At 38.3% G+C, this 22,170-nt stretch overlaps 1 protein-coding gene across 2 annotated transcripts; it reads left to right on the top strand.

The window, feature by feature from the left end:
• The first annotated feature begins 2,130 nt into the window (after positions 1-2,130).
• On the top strand, positions 2,131-19,454 carry LOC127442644 (PAX-interacting protein 1-like). 2 transcript variants are annotated; one of them, XM_051700821.1, is made up of 21 exons: positions 2,131-2,291; positions 2,915-3,049; positions 3,228-3,271; positions 3,430-3,493; positions 3,592-3,702; positions 4,408-5,040; positions 5,764-6,592; positions 6,795-6,889; positions 9,102-9,194; positions 9,363-9,500; positions 9,646-9,767; positions 11,185-11,369; positions 11,515-11,558; positions 11,723-11,790; positions 13,692-13,794; positions 14,330-14,498; positions 16,817-16,917; positions 17,169-17,303; positions 18,677-18,752; positions 18,931-18,995; positions 19,144-19,454. In XM_051700821.1, the coding sequence occupies exons 1-21, from the start codon at positions 2,211-2,213 to the stop codon at positions 19,153-19,155; spliced, it is 3,303 nt and encodes a 1,100-aa protein (XP_051556781.1). In that variant the 5' UTR covers positions 2,131-2,210; the 3' UTR covers positions 19,156-19,454. The 2 variants fall into 2 exon arrangements, with proteins under 2 accessions (XP_051556781.1, XP_051556780.1); XM_051700820.1 differs by having other exon boundaries at positions 18,931-19,454.
• The last annotated feature ends 2,716 nt before the right edge of the window (positions 19,455-22,170 follow it).

Genomic DNA, 22,170 nt, shown 5'->3' with positions numbered 1-22,170 from the left:
AGACCTGATATAAAAGTAATATTACTGTGATAATTCCCAGTAACAAATAAGTAGGGCAGTTGTGGTATTTATTGTTTCAGAAACTTCTCTTTTATAATGATCCCCAAGTTGTTATGTTAATGCTGTCATAAATTGTTTTCTAAACTTAGGTATATTCACTACATTTCCATTAACAAAGTTTATAAAAAATTCATAACAAATTTTCCACCAAAAAAGTTTCTTGCAATTATTCTATTTTCTTTATTTTTCTTTATTTTTTATTCCTTCTGTAAGACTATTTTAAATTAATTTGGGATCTTCTTTAAAGAATGTGACAGGCAAGTCAATTTGCAGTGTTTTTCATTTTATTTCAGTAAATAACTGAATAAGTTGTTGCTAATTAATTGGCTTTGAGTAACATTGGAGATTTTAAGGGATACAATAGTTTTAATCAATGATTGTTTCAGTCAGGACCACTTGCATCAAGTATATCAATTTTACTTTCATTTGAAGAAATAATTTCGTTGTATGCTTCTTTTCTGGGCTCTTACTGCCCAGCCATGCAGAGGTAGAGCAGGGAGAACAGAACTGAATTTATAGTGAAAGTCCAATCAGAGGGCAAATTCATTAAATCAGGGTAAGGATATCATAAAGTAGCATTGGTCGCAACAGGCACGGAGGCTGAGAACCAGATGAAAAAAGCCTTAATTCAGAGACACACAAGGAACATACAAAACTCCCTGAACAAGTAAAAGGAATAGACAGAAAGCAGATGATCTAACACATGATGTAAGAGTGTAAATTCATAGGGTAAAAGAAGACACCAGCACAATAATTAAGTGGGTGAAGGTGGAAAAGCACAATTAATTTTTTTCTAAAATAATTGATTATTGTACTCATATTGTTATAAATACTGTAATAATCTCACCTGTAAATCCGTCTATCCTCAGGAAAGTTACTACAACCTTTAAAGTGAATATTTTTCTAAAATAATTGATTACTGTACTCATATAATTGATCATACTGTAATAATCTCACCTGTAGTAAGTCTGTCTATACTCTGGAAAGTTACTACAACCTTTAGAATGTGAAATGATTATTTTGGAGAATTTAATGTGTAGAGTTTTCAGACAGTCCCTAACTCTACGTAGGCGAATTTCGGACTTAAAAACAACTTTACCCCGCTACCAATTCGTAGGACTTCAGGGTCTGTGGCTAAATGCAACCACATGTGATTAAAGTTAAACAGAAAGTACGCACAATAAATGGATATGATGGATTGGGATTCATAGGTAACTGGAAGATGGAAAATAGAGAAAAATTCTGTCTTCTGACTCCACCCATACAGACTGCCCAATTTTCGTATGGATTTGTTCATACATTACGGTAAATCATCATGAAGCTACAAATAAAAATAAAACTCCACTTCAATACCTTCATCTAAAGACAAACGAGAAAACTTTGTTATTTAAGAAGGTGCATACCCGCTTACTATACAACGATGAATTGGAATTGTTGTCATAAGTTTAGGAGTTAAAATAGCCTACAGACATTGTAAACATTCAGAGTTTATGTGTTTATGTGTGAATCATTCACACTTTTGGAAATATTAAATGATTTAATAATAAAGTGTTTGATTCTTGTAAGAAGAAGGCAACACAGATATGTAAGGATAAAAAATAAAGCTATCAAGTGACATAAAATAAATTATTACTATATTGCGAACATACACGCGAAAAATGTAAAACGTTTAGATTCAAATGTACGTTAAATTTCCTCTCAGTTAAACGGTATTGGCTCTACTAACGAAGCATACGCTAATACAGTGGGGGGTTTATATTTGGCGCTTTTACTGATGTAAATAAGCGCGTAGAAGATCTTGCACCGCCCACAAATGTGACATGTTGCATAAAAATAGGGGTGTTGTGAAATACACAATATATTATATTCTATCAAATAAAAAATATACAACCCCGAAAATGATCTGGGAAATACAATACTATTTCACATAAGAACATTTACACATTTTATTTCAGTTTTTCCTATATTTGCCAGATCTCTTTATATAAAGGTGTTAATCTCCCCCCGGGAAAGACATGTAAGCGTCCAAAGCCCGCCGAATCCTCTTTGGCGCTTCTCTAGTCTGTCCACTGTGAGGCCGGTTGTGCGTTAATCTGACAGCCACATAATGCTTACTTTGTACTGTAAATATATATAAAGCAGTCAAAACAATGTCGGAAGACGACTTTAAAGTACCAGAAGAGCTTTTCAAGGATGTGAAGTTCTACGTGGTGGGAGACATTGATCAGAAGGTAATTTTTTTGTCAAACTGGAAGCTATTCATTTAGCCTTTTGGCTAATAGTGGCTCACTGACTGCTGTTAGCACGAAGGCTAACCCACAAATACATTTGTACACTCCAAGCATGGCGAAGAACTCAGGATAGCTTTGGGCTGGCTAAATTCAGGGTTATTTCTGATTATATTAGGCTTTATTCATCTTATATGCACGGTATCCCTCCTTTGATCAGCTGTAAGCGAAAGTCCTGAGAACAGTCTGTTAGCCAAGCTACTCCCATCACTGATTGAGTCCTGTTTGCGATTTATTTGCGTTTTAATATAGGCGTGTGAATGATCCTGCCTTAAAAGTGTGTGTAATCTCATAGACAGGTAGCTTGCCAGGCAAACTTTATAACGTTGGCAGCTGTATCCCCCTATTCTGGGTTGATCACAGTGTCTCATTGGCATTGTTGTAGACCTTTACTCTTATTTTTCATGTCATGCTTGCTTTAAAAAACAATAATTGGTATTATCCAGTTGTCTTTGTTAATCCATTTAGAGCTCACAGAAACTAAGATCACATAGCATTAATGGTTACACTAGTTTTAATAGATTCTGTTTATTGACTCTGACTTGATGATTGACATTCCCAAATAGGTTGTACAACTCCTGAAAGCTGGGAAAGGAAAGGAAGTGTCTTACAATGCCCTCGCCACCCACATTATAGCCGAAGATGGAGACAATCCTGAGGTTGGGGAGTCCAGAGAGGTCTTTGACTTGCCTGTTGTGAAGGTAAATACACATAATAATGCAGTATGGAATTATTTTAAAGCCAGACATTTAGACCTTTACAAGCATTGCCTGCCCTTATCTGTGTGCAATCACTTTCTTTTGCTTAACATTATGTGTGTAATATTGTCATTTTAATTTTGAATTAAACATTTAATATTGACATTACCTTCTGTTTCAGCCAAGTTGGGTGAAACTGTCTGTAAAATGTGGAGACCTGCTACCGTATCCTTTTGTGATTCGTTGGTGTGAATATCTACAGTTGTGCTGTTGTTTTTGCACATTTGATACACTTCACCATAAACATGTTCTTGTAATTATCTAAAGAGATTGTGAGTATTTAAGCTTTTTCCTTTTTATTTTCTTGACTATTAATGAATCAGTGTTACAGGATTTTCCCCAGAGTCAGGACAAGTATTCTTTGGTGTTACAGCTTGTCTGCCACACGTAAGTTCCTTCTGCATATTCGCATCTATATATTGTCATCTTTCAGTTTAAGGCAACAGGTTTGATCACTGTGTTTACTGATCCTGTCCTGTTTATAGCTGTCAGAGGATCTCAACACTCTTTGGGCCTTTATTACATTTTATGGAGGTGACTGTCAGCTCCATTTCAACAAGAAGTGCACCCATCTGGTTGTGCCTGAACCAAAAGGGGTAAGTGCCTCTAAGCCTTACTAGTGATTACATAATCAGCGTTTCTTGTGGGTAGTTACATGTCTGTTATGTTTTCACTAATAGTAAATACTTTGTGCTGTTGTTCCATATTGCATCAACACAATATCTTATAGTCTCCATTCTTTCTCCAAAGTAAAGTGGGGGAGGGGTGAGATGCTTCTCGGTTAAAGTTTATGGCTAATAGAGTGCCTTTAACAACTGCTAGCCACAAGTCATTGTAGGTTTACGTCTGTGGGAAGTTTGCTATTGGATCAATTGAGGGATGGAGCTGGATTGCTGGTCTGTATTTATTGGCCCCATTTCTGAGACCTGTGGTGTCTTGGGGCTGTATTCTGAAAAAGGTCATTTTTATAGCCCCTGTCTTTACCGTTTCTGTTTATAGAGCCTGCTTTTTATAGGCAGTTCTGCCCATTGTTAATCAAACAAATGTAATTTGTAACATCTGGTGAGCCTGTTGAAACCCTCCAAATCAAGGTCATAATATTGAAAAATGGTCTGTTTGTTTTCAAGAAAATCAAATTATTGTCACTACACTGACTTCTGTGTTTTCTTCTCTCTGTAACCCTCTGTAAAGTGACATTTGGGGTTGTGGATTTTTTTTCAGCATTAGTCTGTCAAACATGCATTGATATACTAGTATATAAACAAATTGTGTGTTAATTTGGGGTTTTCTGTCTGTTCCAGGCAAAGTATGAGTGTGCTTTGCGGCATAGCAACATTAAGATAGTAACCCCTGAATGGATTTTGGACTCTGTAAAAGACAAGAACCGGAAGGATGAGTCTCTATATCATCCACAACTTACAATATACGAGTCACCAGAAGAAGAGGGTAGTGAGTATGAAAATGAGAGGAGCTCACGTTCTGATGGCAGCTACAGTGATAGACGCTCACCTCGCAGCCGACGATCCAGCCGTTCATCGTCTCGTGATGGTTCCCCAGCAGGAAGGCGCTCACTCTCACCGAAACCTGAACGGAAATCAGAGTTGATGTTCGATGACTCTGATGACTCGTCCCCAGAGAAGGAGGACCGAAACCTGAACTGGACCCCAGCTGAGGTGCCACAGCCTGGCCCGACCAAACGTCGACTGCAGCCTGTCAAAGAAACTGGTCTAATCAATCTCTGTGCCAATGTTCCCCCTGTTCCTGGAGGCTTTGGGCCGTCAGAGGCTCGCATGGGTGGCACAGGTGCAGGTGTCTCTCTAGGGGGGGAGAGGTCGGAGGTGATGGGTGGATGGAATCCAGCTGCCAGGACGCTTAGGAACATTACTAACAACACAGACACACAACAGGTCTCGCGGCCCTCCAATGTGGCACATGTGAGGATTAAAGTTATGAATGTAACTTCTAAGCATTAGGATTATAGCTCTATGACAATTTTTTTTTAGGGCTGGGTGGTATGATGGCGTATACTGTGTGATGGGAAAGATGGTAGAGTTTCTGTCATACTATTTATACTGCTGTAGATATGTCCGTGTGGCAATGAGTAGGTGAGACAGTGAAGAAACATGGAAGAATGTGAAAATAAAGAGCATCTTTATTAGGAGGGGTTCAGTAGACAATGCAAAGTGGAGATTACTCAAAATAATCAAATGAGATTAAGTACCTTTAATTTGAAAAGTAAATTAGAAAGTTCATCTGATACATACCATTAAGAAAAGGGTATGCTTACTTTTTCCATATGCCATTACGTCTCGTGCACGATCAAACATTCTAGCTTTTCATATTTTACTATATTGACTGTAAGCCTGTATGGATGCGTTCCACGCATGCACACTACGACTGCTTTGTGATACTTGTTAATACAGTGAACTCCAGGCACATGCACAGATGTGCGAGATTACAAAACAGGGCTGCACTTGAAGAATTCTTCAGCCTTTACTGTGATATACATTTGCTCATACCATGATGGACAATTTTAGACATACCGCTCACCCTTATATGTTAGTACAGCAAAAAGTAAATACTTCAGTTTATTGCTGTAATTTTGAGAAGCTTGTTTGATTGATGTCTGTGTAATTGTTACTTTGTCTGTAATTCAGATCCTCCAGAGTCTTTCAGCCACCTCTAAAGGTGTGGAGCACCTGGGAAATCAAGGCCAGCCTGGTGTTCCCAACCAGCTCCTGTTTAATCCAGTTAAGACCCAGCAGCAACTCCCACCTGAAGCACAGCAACAGCTATTGCAGCAGCAGCAGCAGTCACAGCAGTCGCATCCACTACCACAACAACAGCACCCGCAACAGATAGGACAACAGCATCCTATGGTGCATCTTCAGCCGCAGGTCATGCAGATGCACCACCATCAGCAGCCGCAGCAGCAATCACAACAGCAGCCACAGCAAGGCTTCCCTCAAATGCCTCAGCAATCTCATCAGTTCCTACAGCAGCAGATGCATCAGCAGATGTATGCACAACAACAGCAGCAGCAGCAACAGCATGCATTTCCACAGCAACAAATTCGACCACAGCAGCTCCAAAGGCCACCCTTGCAGCCGCAGCAACAACATGCATTGCAGCAGCAGTTGCAACAGTTACAACAGCAGCATAGGCTCCAATTGCAATTACAACAACAACAACAGCAGCAGCAGCAGCAGCAACAACAACAGCAGCAGCAGCAGCAACAGCAAAACCAGCAGCAGATGCATCAACAGCATTTGCAGCAGCAACAGCATTTCCTACAACAGCAGCTCCAACAGCAGCACATGCAACAACTGCAACAGCAACAGATGCACCAGCAGCAACATCTGCAGAACCAACAGCCACTGCAGCATCAGAACCAGCAGGTTCCACAACAGACCCAGACCACGTTGCAACCTCCACTGATACCTGCACAGCCACACCAACTGTTTGGGCACGAGACAGGCCAAGAGAGTAAGTGCCTGCACTGTATTATTTCTGGGCATAGTGCAAATTGTTTGTCAATGCCTATTGTTTTGACTATTGTTTTCTGTAAGTTTTAACAATGTACCCTGACCCTCAGCAAAATTGAGCTAGCTGGAACAGTTGCTGCTGAATGGCCTGACTCAAGAGATGCCAGTGGAATTTAACAAAATGATGCATTTTTGTAATTTAGTTCCTGAGGATGGATTCCTTGTTGGCTGTGTCTTTGCCATTGCTGACTATCCAGAGCAGATGGCTGATAAACAGTTACTGGCAACATGGAAAAGAGTAAGTGACTCCACCACACCTCAGCTAATACTAAATGAGTCCATGTAAAAAAAAAAAAACTTTGAGTACTAGTGTGCAGTAGACAGTTTAGAGTGCCCTGAAGACCGTTCCAAAATTAGCAGAACAGGAAAGCAGGTGGGGGAGCAACCCAAGCCCAGCACAACAGACCCCAAGTTAATGGCATAAATTATGCTATTTTAATTAAAGGTGCACTTAGTAATTTTTAAATCATTAATGGGGCTTTTCCATTGCACGGTACAGCTCAACTCGACTTGACTCTGCTCGCTTTTTGGGGGTTTTCCACTGTGGATTTTACCTGGTACCTGATACTTTTTTAGTACCACCTCGGTCGAGGTTCCAAGCGAGCCGAGCCGATACTAAATGTGATGTCAAAACCCTGCAGGTCACTGATTGATCAGAGAGAATCGTCACTACCAATGTCACTGGATTTGCGACAAGGGACATCAACCCGCTAGTTTTAAAGTTAGCAACATAATTTGTTCACGTGACTTTCGAATTGTAAAAAGAAATGGCTGTGCGCAAAACCACGCCATGGTCAATAAACGAGATGCAGATGTTCTTCTCGTTAGCGACGAACGAAATGACGCTAAATGAAAAAGTCTTTCAGGAAGTGTCTCAGCTGTTAGCCACACACGGTTACCACTGGACCTACCAACGGTGTAGGGGAAAATTAAAAAAACTTAAGTGACTACAGAACCATCAAGGACCACAACAGCCGGAGTGGTTCAAACAGAAGAAAGTGGAAGAGGTTCGACCAAATGGATGCTATCTATGGCAATAGACCGGCGAGCAATGGGAGGGAGAGTGCCCTGGACTCGGCCATGGTGATGTTGGAGTCCACGATGTACGTTTTGTTACGTTAACTCTATATTCTGCTTGAAAGCTTCACTTTATTTAGTTGACCTGCTACTGAAAAGCTTGCTTCTAAAACAACCAGGCCAATTTAACTGTTACACTTGTGTAAAATCACCATGCAACAACTGCTTTATGCAGCACAATGAGCTAGTAGCTAACAGCTAGCGGTCGTGTTATTGTTTATGGTCAGTAATATTTGTGTCACGTTTAAGATGATGTCACGGCAGTAGATGCGGCGCAACTATGACGATCAGCCTATAATCCCACCCACGTTGAGGCGGCACTAAACTGCATTGGAAAAGCAAGCTCAGAAAAGTAAAGCGAACGTAGTCGAGTCGAACCGTAACGTGCAGTGGAAAAGTGCCATTACACTCACGATTGTTAATGAGAAGACAGTATTCATAGCAGTAGCCTAATAAAAGCTGATTTACTTGTTGTAGCTGGTTTGTCTCATGGGGGCTGCCAAGTTGAGATCAAATGACCAGTTTAATAATAGTTGATAATCCACCTGCTATTGGACAATTTCGCTTATTGCATAAATCAATCATGGATGTCTGCAAATGGAGCATTTCTACAATGGATTCAGAAGCTGAAAACTATTGCTTTGCGTGATGCCATGCAGCTAGGTGTCAGTAAGATTGTGCCTTAAGTGTAAAATCTGAAGGGAAATGCACCCATTATGATGACAGTAGTTCAGAGTAAACCACAAGTGTTTAGAGTTTCTGATTTGTTGAAGCTGGATTTGAGTAATTTTAAGTGTGACTTGATCCGATAACACAACAGTACAGATAATGCAAAACTTTTTGCTTTTCCCATTAATAATTCATACAAAGCAAATGTCAGGAAAATGAATCGCTGTGTTTAACAGAATATGTTGGTTTACACAAATTGATTAAAAAAGTGATTAAACAGTGGGGCCTGCGTAGCTCAACGAGTAAAGACGCTGACTATCACTCCTGGAGTCGCGAGTTCAAATCCAGGGTGCGCTGAGTGACTCCAGCCAGGTCTCCTAAGCAAACAAATTGGTCCGGTTGCTAGGGAGGGTAGTGTCACATGGGGTAACCTCCTCATGGTCACTATAATTTGGTTCTCGCTCTCAGTAGGCACGGAGGCAACTGAGATTTGTCCTCTGCCACCCAGATTGAGGCGTGTCACTACGCCACCACGAGGATTTAGAGTGCATTTTTGAGCATTCCAAATTGGGGAGGAAAAAAAAAGTGATTAAACAGTAACTCAGAATATCAAAAGTTACAGGTCTGAAATCCACCCCTTCACAAGAATATCCTATTAGATTTTCTTGTCAGAATGCCTGTAAGCAATTTTGTTTTGCACCCAGATCATTCAAACATATGGAGGGACTGTGGACTCCACTCTCAGTCGCTGCACTCATTTGCTTTGTGAGAGTCAAGTCAGCAACACTTATGTCCAGGTAAGCATAGAAAATAAGTTGTTAAAAAATTGGAACATAAATTATCACTACTATCTCCGTATTATACCCATCTAGTACACTGTGTAATTGTTAAATTGGTGGGAAAGAGTCCTATTTAAGATGTGTGCTCTTAAGTCTTTTTAAAGGAGTTACATTTGTTGTTGCCAGGCTCTGAGAGAAGGCAAGCGTTGTGTGACGGCTCATTGGCTTAACACTGTTCTCAAGAAGAAAAGGATGGTTCCACCTCACAGGACACTTCATCTTCCCTTTAACTTCCCTCCAGGAGCCAAGCCCTGCTCACAGCATGTAGGAACCAGCCTTTTCTCTTTCAGGAGCCGTGTAGGAGTATTCAACAAATACCCATTTTATCGCCATACAATTGTGTAGTGATATACTGTACATAAACGTTAGGGTCAGGGTCTGATTTTGTGTTGTGCTTTTGTTGTAACAGATTATTTCTGTGACGGGATTTGTGGACAGTGATCGTGACGATTTGAAGCTCATGGCCTATCTAGCAGGAGCCCGATACACAGGATATCTGTGTCGAAGCAACACTGTGCTCATTTGTGTAGAGTAAGAAGAAGTGCAGTCACCGGATTTTTTGCCTTTCATTTGCTGACTTTGTTTGTTGAAGGCTATAGAGCTGTTCTTGTTGTAGTCCGCAAACTCGGAAGATAATTCACCATGGGTTCCCTCTGGATTTTTCTATCAGTTTTTATAATGGGGCTTTTGAACTAATGTGGTAAACGTAACTGGACGATATGAAGACATTTTCTTCTACAACCTAAATTACACACAGTTATATGTGAATTGTGAATTTGGAAGCTGTATTGAATTACATACATTTGTTTTGATTTTCTCTTTTTTTTTCCCCCAATTTGGAATGTCCAATTCCCAATGCGCTCTAAGTCCTCGTGGTGGCGTAGTGACTTGGCTCAGTCCGGGTGGCGGAGGACGAATCTCAGTTGCCTCTGAGTCTGAGACCATCAATCCACGCATATTATCACGTGGCTTGTTGAGCGCGTTACCGCGGGGAGACAGCGCGTGTGGAGGCTTCACGCTATTCTCCGCGGCATCCACACACAACTCACCACGCTCCTCACCGAGAGCTAGAACCACATTATAGCGACCACGAGGAGGTTGCCCCATGTGACTCTACCCTCCTTAGCAACCGGGCCAATTTGGTTGCTTAGGAGACCTGGCTGGAGTCACTCAGCATGCCCTGGATTCAAACTCGCGACTCCAGGGTTGGTAGTCAGCATCTTTACTCGCTGAGCTACCCAGGCCCCTACATACTTTCTTTTTAAAAACACGGCGGCTTCAAAATTTATGTTTGAGGTATGAAAGTGTGTGTCATTTATGTTGTAGAACAAAATGTCCATGTATCGTCAAGTAATGTTTACCACAGACCTTATTTTACTCATAAGTTCAAAAACCCCATAATAAAAACCCATTGGAAAATTCAGAGGGATCCCATGGCAAATTAGACTTCCGGGTTCGCTTACAAATTGACATCACGGCTGAACAGCTCTATTGGACCAAGACTTGTCTCTTGAATAAAACTGGTGGGATAAGAAGAAAAAAAAAATCAATAAGAAATGGGAAAAGATTTTTTAAATACGTTTAAAAAAAAAAGTTTTTTTTATTATCTCAATATGACAAATTCAACGCTTCTGTGGGCTGTCATACTGAAATGCTGTAGACCCATACTTTTTTTTTTTTTTAAAGCTTTCTCTGTTCTTTCATTGCTGAATGTTAGTGTTCTTTGTGTTTTGCATTGTCTGTCTTTAAGCAGATTCATCTTGAATTCCCTTCCAAGGTTGTTTTGCTCACCAGATTTTTGCCTTTAAGAAGGCAGTGATACAATAAATGATTCTTAACATTTGATTCGTAACTGTTTAAAAATCTCTTTGGAGATTCAGCAGGAAAATCTGTCTGTTTTTAATCAGTATTGCTAATATGCTGTTCCCCCCTCTTTCAATCCCATCAGACCAAGTGGGCTGAAATATGAGAAAGCAAAGGAGTGGAAGATCCCATGTGTAAACGCCCAATGGCTGTGTGACATCCTACTAGGGAACTTTGAAGCTCTGCGGCAAATTCAGCACAGCAGATACTCGCAGTTTAATTTGCCTGATCCACTTGCACCGAACCCACATCTTGTGCACAATCTTCTGAGTAAGTTTTTATTTATTTTTGCATTTTTTTCCTTCCCGTTACCAGCAATGTAACTTTGAGATTTTGAGTTGAATTGATGCTAGAGCTGGCAGTATTCCAAGCTGTTGAGTAGTTAGAAAATAACGTGTTGTCGTTTTGTGGTCAGGTGCCTGGCGCATTCCTGTTAAGATCTCACTAGAGGTGTTGGCGGTAAGTTGGCACTCACACAGACACACTCTGATTGCTCTCTCTTGACTGATGTTTGAGTCTTGCAGTGAAAGTCCTCAATAGATCCACATGTAAAAGCATATCTTACCAGAGGTGCATATGTGGAGATAGTCTCGCAATCATCTTTGTGTTATCACCTCTCACAGAGCTTACGTCTGCAGCAGAAACAGAAAAAGAATGATGTTGGCCCACAGCCGCCCAACAAGAAGCCCAAGTAAGTTCAAACGCTGAAAGATTGTTAGAACCATAGTCTAGTGGTTAGTGCGCATGTGATGTTTTGAGCCATGGTGCTCATGTGGGCATTGAGGTTTGGGAGCTTTTTTTACTGGGCTTTTGCGTTGGCCGATATGATAGTTGTCTTGAATTTAATCTGGCATCTAACTGTGTGGATGCAGCACACAAAAACAATAGTTACCGGTGACATTGCAAAAGTGTTCTGTCACATCTTCATTTGAACGATCTTGATATCCATCTATTGTTCGCAACCCTCTACTACAATGAGAGTAATCACTCAAATTTGCAACCAAATTTTGCACTATCCAACTAAAATGTTTACATTTGGCAACTGACTGGTAAATATTTAGATTGCGCTCACCAGTAATTGTGTAGTATAGTGGTGGAGTATTCAGCAGCAAGGTCCTTTCAATGCATGTTGAGAGTAAAAGTTGTTCCGTGTAATGTGTGTCCAAAGATGAGATCCATGCGTCCTATTTGTTATGGAACAAATACTCTCTTAATACCTTTTCTGTTCTTTACAGTCAGTTGTTGATCAAAAACAACAAAAAAGAAACATTTAATTCTAATCACACATACCTTAGATGAGATAAATCCATTCAAGCCCTTGCTTGTTAACATGTGCTCATTCACAGAGGTGCCTGTTTTCTTAGAGAGACAGAAAGGATTTTTAGCTTGTGTTCTACAAATGAATGTAAATACCTGTAAATGGCACTAAATAAGCAATTAACCTCTTCAACTCTGCAGACCCCCGGCGGGTCCAAAAAGGGGCACTATGTTGCAAAACAAAGTTTACGCTTAAAATTTTCAAGTCTCGGAATACATAAGTCAGGTACATGGGTTATCGTTTGAAAGCTTAGATTCTGATTTAATTTCTGCATTTATGTTATATAAAATAACAAAATAAGGCCAATAATTGTCTGTGAGCTTGCTTGTGTGAATAATACAATGTTAAATCTTATATCTTCCAGAACAAAATATGCGGTTCAGCAGGAAAAGCATGCTAAAACCATCAGAAATATATGTTATCGACTATTGATGTTAAAATATTATATACATCATCGACATCGCAAAGGGGAGGATCTCAACTTTGTAACAACACCTAAATTGAGCTAGTCCACTAAGAGGCCGAGATATTTGATGAATGTCTATGGACGAGCACATCTGAAAAAAATTAGACACACTTTTGGCAAGTAGTCCACATTATGTGTAAATGATGAGCTTTTAAATTCGAGTGTGAAAAATTGCAGGCGGCAGCCCAAAAATCCTCCAGAGTTGAAGAGGTTAAACAATAAACATGAAAAAAAAATGATGTATCACATTTATTGTTTGAAGACATGGATTTTTATTCATTTGAAAAAGCTAAAATGTGATCAAAATGATGGAAAATTCATAAAATATAATTAGTCATTTATATTTTCATTATGTACATAGTTAGAAGGTCCCCTGTATTATTAACAGCATTAGCTGGGAGAGAATTTATTTCATATGTAAGCAAAGGGACATTATTACCAAAATATACCCATATAAAATCAATATTGAATCAAATCGAATAGAGAGCTTGTGAATTTAAATCAAAGCAGGAAATCTGTATCAATTATCAGCCCTAGTTACTATCAAGATGATGCAAGTATTATTCAAGTCATGTGTTCTCATGTGAAATAAATCAGCTTTTACTAGCCTTCTGTTATGATTGGATTCTTCACAATTCTTCTTAAGTGTATTTTGATATTTTTCAGCATTTTCATATATTTAGGTATAAAACTTTTTCATGAGGGATTTTTTTTACACCTGTAATTACACACAAAAAACATGGTGGATTTTTGTTAAAAGAGGATGTAACTAAAATGGCAAAATCATTGTTACTCTCTTCATTTGCAGGCTAGAAGAGTTGCCAACACCTACTAAAAAGCTTCCGCCTGAGTCCACTCCTTACGTGCTTTTCACAGGTTTTGAACCACTGCAGTCTCAGCAGTACATAAAGGTAACTAAACACATTCTCTCTTCCTGTTGAAAGTGGAGACACCTTTTCAAAATAATCACAAAATGAACCTAGCTGACCTTGGAGAAGGAGTTCCTCCTATATAACATCTTGGAAAGACTTTCGTTGCCACTGTTGCATTATTTTTCTTTTTTCTTTTTTTACTTTTTTCTGTAAAGCTGCTTTGGAACTATATGTATTGTAAAAAGCCTATACAAATAATATAAAAACATTTTTTAATTGAATTGAACCTAGTTTTAGGAAGTCCCATTAAATGTCACCAGGCATCTGTCCATGGAACTCTACTGCACTAAATCTAGATGCATTCTCAGCCCTCGAGACTGCTGTAAAGCTCTAAAACTTAACTTGTTTGAACAATGGTTATGAGCTCTTTTCCTTTAAACTGTTCAGGAACACTGAGAAATATATTGCTCATTTCAGACACTATTCAATTGGTAACCCTTATGGTGTTTTGCTCACCTTCCCCTACATCCATTCATCCTCTATTTATCATCTTTCTCCCTCTCCTTGGCTGCAGAAATTGTATGATCTTGGAGGGGAAGTGGCTGACAGAACTCAGAAGTGCACTCATCTGGTGGCTAACAAAGTGACGAGAACAGTGAAGTTCCTCACTGCTATTTCTGTAGTTAAGCACATCGTCACCCCAGAATGGCTGGAGGAAAGCTGGAAAAGCCAGAAATTTGTGGGTGAGTCAGTGTAGAGTCAGTTAGAACTCTAATTTTTGTTACAATCAGTTCTGAGTGAAGTGTGGAGGCTCCGAAGAGCTGTGCTTCATATCCCAACCCAGCCATAAATACTGTATTAATATTATTTAATGAAAACATGGAATGGAATATAGCTGGTTGGTTCTTTGCCACCGGGCATTCTCAAGAAATGTAAGAACAATCTAAGTAATTGGAAACTAGGGATGCACCGATATGGTAATTTTTATTTTTGGCTTATACTGTAAATCAGTAAGGCTTAACGGTAACACTTTACAATAAGGTTCCATTTGTTAACATCAGTAAATGCATTGGGTATCATGAACTAACAATAATCAGTACTTTTTTTTTTACAGCATTTATTAATATTTGTTATTGTTAGTTAATAAAAATACAATTGTTCATTGATAGTTTTAGTTCATAGTGCAATAACTAATGTTAACAAACGTAAATGTATTACTATATGTTGAAATTAACAAAGATTAATAAATGCTGTAAAAGTATTGTTCATTGTTAGTTGATGTTAACAAATGAAAACTTATTGTAAAGTGTTAGCGACTTAATAAGGATTTATAATACTTTTAAAGCACTTAAATTTGGGTTAAGTATTAATTTCTACATATACCATATATTGTATATATCCACTGGCGGCCAAAAGTTTGGAATAATTTACAGATTTTGCTGTTTCTGAAGGAAATTGGTACTTTAATTCACCAAAGTGGCATTCAACTGATCACAAAATATAGTCAGGACAATACTGATGTAAAAAAACCAGCACCATCACTATTTGAAAAAAGTAATTTTTGATCAAATCTAGACAGGCCCCATTTCGTGCAGCCGTCACTCAAACACCTTATCCTTGAGTAATCATGCTAAATTGCTAATTTGGTACTAGAAAATCACTTGCCATTATATCAAACACAGTTGAAAGCTATTTGGTTCATCAAATGAAGCTTAACATTGTCTTTGTGTGTTTTTGAGTTTCCACAGTATGCAATAGACTGGCATGTCTTAAGGTCAATATTAGGTTAAAAATGGCAAAAAAGAAACAGCTTTCTCTAGAAACTCATCAGTCTATCATTGTTTTGAGGAATGAAGGCTATACAATGCTTGAAATTGCCAAAAAACTGAAGATTTCATACAAAGGTGTACACTACAGTCTTCAAAGATAAAAGACAACTGGCTCTAACAAGGACAGAAAGAGATGTGGAAGACAAGATGCACAACTAAAAAAGAGGATAAGTACATCAGAGTCTCTAGTTTGAGAAATAGACGCCTCACATGTCCTCAGCTGACAGCTTCATTGAATTCTACTCGCTCAACACCAGTTTCATGTACAACAGTAAATAGAAGACTTGGGTGCAGGCCTTATGGGAAGAATTGCAAAGAAAAAGCCGCGACTGAAACAGAAAAACAAAAAGAAAGGTTAGAGTGGGCAAAGAAACACAGACATTGGACAACAGATAATTGGAAAAGAGTGTTATGGATCTTAACCCCATTGAGCTTTTGTGGGATCAGCTAGACTGTAAGGTGCGTGAGAAGTGCCCAACAAGACAGCCACATCAATGGCGAGTGCTACAGGAAGTGTGGGGTGAAATGTCACATGAGTATCTGGACAAACTGACATCTAGAATGTCAAGGATCTGCAAAGCTGTCATTGCTGCACGTGGAGGATTATTTGATGAGAACTCTTCAAACTCTTTTTCAAATTGTAATAGTAACTCTTCACGTTATTAATGTCTTGACTATTCTTTGTAATCAGTTGAACGCCACTTTGGTGAATAAAAGTACCAATTTCTTTCCATAAAAGCAAAATCTGTACATTATTCCAAACTTTTGGCCACCAGCGTGTGTATATATATATATATTTTTTTAAAGTTAACATTTGTTAATTGTAATCTGCTAACATGAACCAAGTAAACCGTAGTATATTTATAAATGAACATTAACTAAGATGAATTAATCCTGTAAACTTTTTTCATTGTTAGTTCATGATACCTAATGTATTAAATTATGTCAACCTATTAAACTATATTTTTCATTTTTGTTTCATACAAAAATTTTAATCTAAATTTTTACATGCAACAGATCAAATTAATGAACTAATGGATTAATACCTTTAAGGTTTAGAGTAGATAAAGTACTTTATGTAAGGTCTAAAAATTATCCGCTTCAAATATTGGCTTATTCAGACCAACCCTGATCATTTCAAAACACAAAAACTAGTTGATGCTGATTCAGTCACTGATATATTGAGCATCCTTCACACTAACTTGATGGCTGCATGTCTTTTGTGTGTCCAGATGAGCAGAGCTACATGCTGCGAGATGCAGAAGCAGAGGTGCTATTCTGTTTCAGTCTCGAGGAGTCACTGAAGAGAGCTCATGCAGCTCAACTCTTCAAGGTTAGGCGCTTTGAGGATATTTGGAGTCTTTTCACTTCATCACTTCCCCACTTTAATGTGTGTGTGTGTGTGTATGCATGCACATTCACGTACACATACACAAACATCGCTGTTTATGTTACTGTGCAGAACAATAGGCCAAACAACTTGCCTTCAGCGTATCTCAGCACTGACATGTGGCTAATTGGATGTCACAAACAACAGTCTCGCTGACGAGTGTGTGTTCAGTCGTCTCACTCTTCTTTTAACAGGGGAAGTTTTTCTATATAACTCCAGGAATCTGTCCAAGCCTCAGTACAATGAAAATTATAGTGGAGAGTGCCGGAGGGAAAGTGCTCCCCAAGAAGCCCTCCTACCGCAAGATTATGGAGCACAAGCAAAACAAGGTACTCTAATCAAATCCCTGATACAGGGGTGTGTGGGCTGTTGTATTGATGAGCCTGCTGGGCCAGACTCTACCTTTTCACCTATTTTTACACCTAACAAAACCAAGTTGGTCCCTGGGTTTTGCATTGTTTTCCAGTTTCGTTCCATGGTTAGAATTATTGCTTGACGGATAAATATAAATTTTAAAGTATTGTTTGAGAGTTTCAAGGACAGTAGAGAACCACAAGTGCATTGCAATTTTAAAACAGGAATGCAAAATACTCACCTTTCAGCTAAAGTAAAAAAAAAATTACGCTAATTTGCCTAGATTGTTTGGCGGAGGATGAATCCCAGTTGCCTTCGCGTCTGAGAACATCAACCCGCGCATCTTATCACGTGGCTTGTTGAGCGCGTTGCCATGGGGACATAGCACGCGTGGAGGCTTCATGCCATCCACGCGCTCAACTCACCACGCACACCCCCGAGAACAAACCACATTATAGCGACCACGAGGATGTTACCCCATATGACTCTACCCTCCCTAGCAACCGGGCCAATTTGGTTGCTTAGGAGACCTGGCTGGAGTCACTCAGCACGCCCTGGGATTCGAACTAGCGAACTCCAGGAGTGGTAGCCAGCGTATTTTACCACTGAGCTACCCAGGCCCCCGTTCTACATTTTTCTTATTAAAATCACTTGAAAAGGTTACTTTAAGCTTAAACACTTTTAAAGCTTTGAATGCAACAAACAAATCAATGCAAAATATATATATATATATTGAATACCTGCTATGACTTTCTCACCTTTTTCACCTGTCATGAGTTTGCATCCCTGTTAAAAACAGTTGTTAAATGTATCTGAAAAAATTAGTAGTTACAATGTATAATAACTGTCTTAATTCATTTAAGGAATAAGCCTAAAAAAAACAGTATGTTACAGTGACTTTACCATGGGAAGGGGGCTTTCTTAGCTACAACGCATAGTGTCCCACTTCACTGGTAAAATCACTGTCAGCATGCGCCTTTAGTGCCTTATTAATTTTTATAAAATGGCAGAAACTGTGATTTATTGTGAGACAACAATGTTCAATAGTTACATTTATTAATAGTAATAATAATCAGAAAAATAATTCCTCTAATATAAAATGTAACTTGTGTACAGCCAGTTTTTTTTTTATCAGCTATGTGCCTCAAACACGACTCATCCAGTCAGAACTGTTTTATAACAAACATTATGTAATGCTTAACAGATCACTAAAGTTTTCAGTGAAAGTTATTATAAAGTGTTCCTTTTTTTTCCAAACTTCTTAAAGCTGTGCTTAAGTATAGAATCCCTTCTATTAGTTTTTATGCGTAATCCTAACTTGATGTATTTTCATCTATGTTTGTGCTAGAATTTACCGGAGATCATTCTAATATCCTGTGAGAATGACCTGCATCTGTGCGGAGATTACTTTCTGAAAAACATTGGTAAGAGTACACACAAAACCATTATACTACAGTAAGTATACTACATGGAAATGCATGTGTGTGTGTGTATATATATTTCAAAGGCAATTCACTTATCTGAGCTTTTTATTTTTAACATGATCTTTTTTCGTAACTGAAATAAATCTTTACCCTCCATTTCGGTCTTATTGTATTTTAGATGTGCACAATGCTGAGCTCATATTGACGGGTGTGTTGACTCAGACCTTGGACTATGAATCATATCCTTTTAAAATACAAGGTTTAAAAACACAAATGAACACTCACTCTTAAATATATTTTGGGTTTCAGTGCAATAAATCTTATGTAGTCATCTAGATCTCATTGATTGTTATGCTGGGCATTTATTGTTCTCCTTAATAAGCTCACATATAAATTTACATGATGTCCTTCTAAGGACATGAGTTTTATATGGTTCTGCTGGTGCCCTGTTCTGGATCAACGCTAAAGGTTATTTGTTAAATTTTAGTGTACAGTCAATACAGTATGTTAAATTTCAATGTTTGTATTTTATTACCTGATAAATAAATCATTTGTTACCAGTTTTGTAAATCAAGTAATAGTGATTCTAAATTAATTACTTTTATTTGTAATGATTGTTTAAATGAAGGCAAAGCTATGTTTTTACTGTGATTTAAATGTTTGACCCTTTTATGATTTTGGAATAAAATCTGAATTTGATTATGATTTTAAATATTGAAAGTAACCACTCTGTCAATCTGATATCTACCTGCTATCCATATCTAATTATATACACACCTTGCTAAGGTCTATTCCAACATTTGAGTAGTAATACTGAAAAGTGATGGCAATCATATTTACACTCTGGCTCCAAATCATCTTTTCACTGATGCTTTTGGGAGTACACAGAGTGCTCTGTTCTTATTGATGCATTCTTCACTTAAAAGCATTATTCCTGATAGACAAATTTCAATTAAATGCTAATGAAGTGTTAGAGTACTTACCGGTGGAAGGCAATTGTGTGCTGTCAGACAGTTCGCCTGGGGTGATCCCCTGGCTCTTGAGCTGGGTTGTGGAGAGGAGCCGGCAGTATTGCCCTCTAAAATTGGATAAATTAAAACTTATGCATCCAAGGTCATGTGCCAGAAATGCAGCAGGGGAAACATAGGTTGTTCACTCTGAGCATTGATTCATCCTTGCTAGTGTGGAAATCTGTGTTGAGAAGGTGTGTTCTGTTTTTGCAGTTAGCTTTGTCTTATTGCATTAGGAAGTGCTTACTAGATGTTCCTTTGCAAATATTATTGGACACTCTACTGTGGATTCCATTTAAGGTGTTTCTTTTTGTAGCTATAAAAACCTTGAATTCAGTATAGTGGAATGAAATGAGTGTCTGAGTATCCATCTGTTTTTCCCTACATAACTGCTACTCAAGACTGTTTAGAATAACAAAAAAAAAATTAAAAGTTATGGCTGTATGGCCACACATACACTCACTGAAAACTTTATTAGGAACACCTGTACACCTACTTAATCATGCGATTTATCTAATCCTCCAATCCTCCAATCATGCGGCAGCGGTGCAATGCATAAAATCATGCAGATATGGGTCAGGAGCTTCAGTTAAAGTTCACATCAACCATCAAAATGGGTACAAAATTTGATCTCAGTGATTTAGACCCGTGACATGATTGTTGGTGCCAGACGGGCTGGTTTGAGTATTTCTGTAACTGCTGATCTTCTGGGATTTTCACACACAACAGTCTCTAGCGTTTACTCAGAATGGTGCCAAAAGCAAAAAAAACATCCAGTGAGCAGCAGTTCTGCGGATGGAAACTTCTTGTTAATGACAGAAATCAACAGAGAATGGCCAGACTGGTTCGAGCTGACAGAAAGGCTTTGGTAACTCTGTACAATTGTAGTGAGCAGAATATCTTAGAATGCACAACATGTCGAACCTTGAGGCGAATGGGCTACAACAGCAGAAGACCATGTCTGGTACTTTATTAGGACCACAGTGTTCCTAATATAGTGCTCAGTGAGTGTATGTAATCAGAGCATTGTTAGCTGCTTAAGTTTGGGTTATGATTTGATAAAGACAAGTTTTCATTATTGTGTGAATGAATCCTTTAAACTCTAGTAGAATTGATTGACAGACATTAACATGAGTTTCAAGTAGGTGCTTCAAGCTCCCTTTTGTTCTACAGTTAAAATAAGTAGGGTTACAAACGTTCATTTTAGACAAATTGCAGTAGCTTGGATGAATATTGTAGCTTACTTAGTTTTCCATCTAATTGACACTCTTGTTAATTGCAGTGAATTAAAAATTCAAATTAGTGACCAGATCTTTGATTAACTTACACAAGTTCCTTGTTGGTTTGTTAATGTCCTCAAAGATTTACGATGCTGATATGCACAAGTTGCTCTTGTACCATAAAACATCAGGAGACAATAATTAATCTTAAATGCTAAAAGGACTTGCCTTTCAATTACTCGTTTTCTCCTCTCCGTAGCATCTGGACTCCTCACTTCTTAATGGTAAATGTATTATAATACACAAATTACATGCTAATTAGAAGGCGCAAAGCTTAGGGATTCAGTCATTGTAAAATTAGCATATGAGCTAATTTTCTTTCATTAAAGCTGGCTAATTACAAATTTAAGGAGGACCTAGAATTGAACGTACAGCGTTCCTTTGTCCAGACAGTGTATTCTACACTAAATAGAATTTTAGAAGCGCTGACAAAATTGCAAATGATTTTAAATGTTGCCATAAACGTTTGTATATTTGTAGATGCAATGATAAAATCTTAATTATCTCATCAAAACATTTAGACAAATTGCTTTCTTTTTTCTTTTAATGTTGCAAATGCCCTTTAGAGAATACTTGGCAATGTTCTAGTGGTTATTGTGTGAATGGTAACAATACAACATTGTCACAGGAAGATGAAATCCTCAGAAAATTTGACCAACTATTATCAACATGTGTCTGACCAGGTATGCCAAATTGATTCTTTAAAACTGCATTGAACTTGGCATTAAAAGTAATGCATATCTAAGCACAGAGAAGTCCAAATTAATAGATATGCCAATCATTTGTCTCAGATATGACTCTTACATCAATCAGGTATTAATTGCTTTCATGTCTCATATGATGAAAGGACCGCTAAGGGGCATAGGCATAGTTCTTAAATGACTTTTGAAACCCATTTTTAGACTTGTTTAAGACACCCACTTCACTTTATCTGATATCTCAATATAGTCTTTCTGAAATTGTTACTTAATGTCTGAAATGGTAAGGGGATACTTTGGTAACACAGTTGACAGGACAATTTCCAACATTGACCTACTTGTTTACAGTGTGGCGTATGAATGTGATTTGATCCAAAAGCATACTGACAGGCTTGGCAACAAATACCAAAATATGGTTGTATTTGTTAAC

The sequence above is a fragment of the Myxocyprinus asiaticus genome, chromosome 6 (genome assembly GCF_019703515.2).
Source record: "Myxocyprinus asiaticus isolate MX2 ecotype Aquarium Trade chromosome 6, UBuf_Myxa_2, whole genome shotgun sequence".
Lineage (NCBI taxonomy): Eukaryota > Metazoa > Chordata > Actinopteri > Cypriniformes > Catostomidae > Myxocyprinus > Myxocyprinus asiaticus.
The sequence above is the reverse complement of the archived record's forward strand: the minus strand, read 5'-3'. Positions and strand labels throughout refer to the sequence as shown.

Bases quoted from the DNA above. Each gene is read 5' to 3' on its own strand.
- LOC127442644 (XM_051700820.1), top strand. From the start codon at position 2,211: ATGTCGGAAGACGACTTTAAAGTACCAGAAGAGCTTTTCAAGGATGTG. The intron at 3,703-4,407 runs GTAAGTGCCTCT...TGTCTGTTCCAG, and splicing joins TTGTGCCTGAACCAAAAGGG to GCAAAGTATGAGTGTGCTTT. The intron at 11,791-13,691 runs GTAAGTTCAAAC...CTTCATTTGCAG, and splicing joins CCGCCCAACAAGAAGCCCAA to GCTAGAAGAGTTGCCAACAC.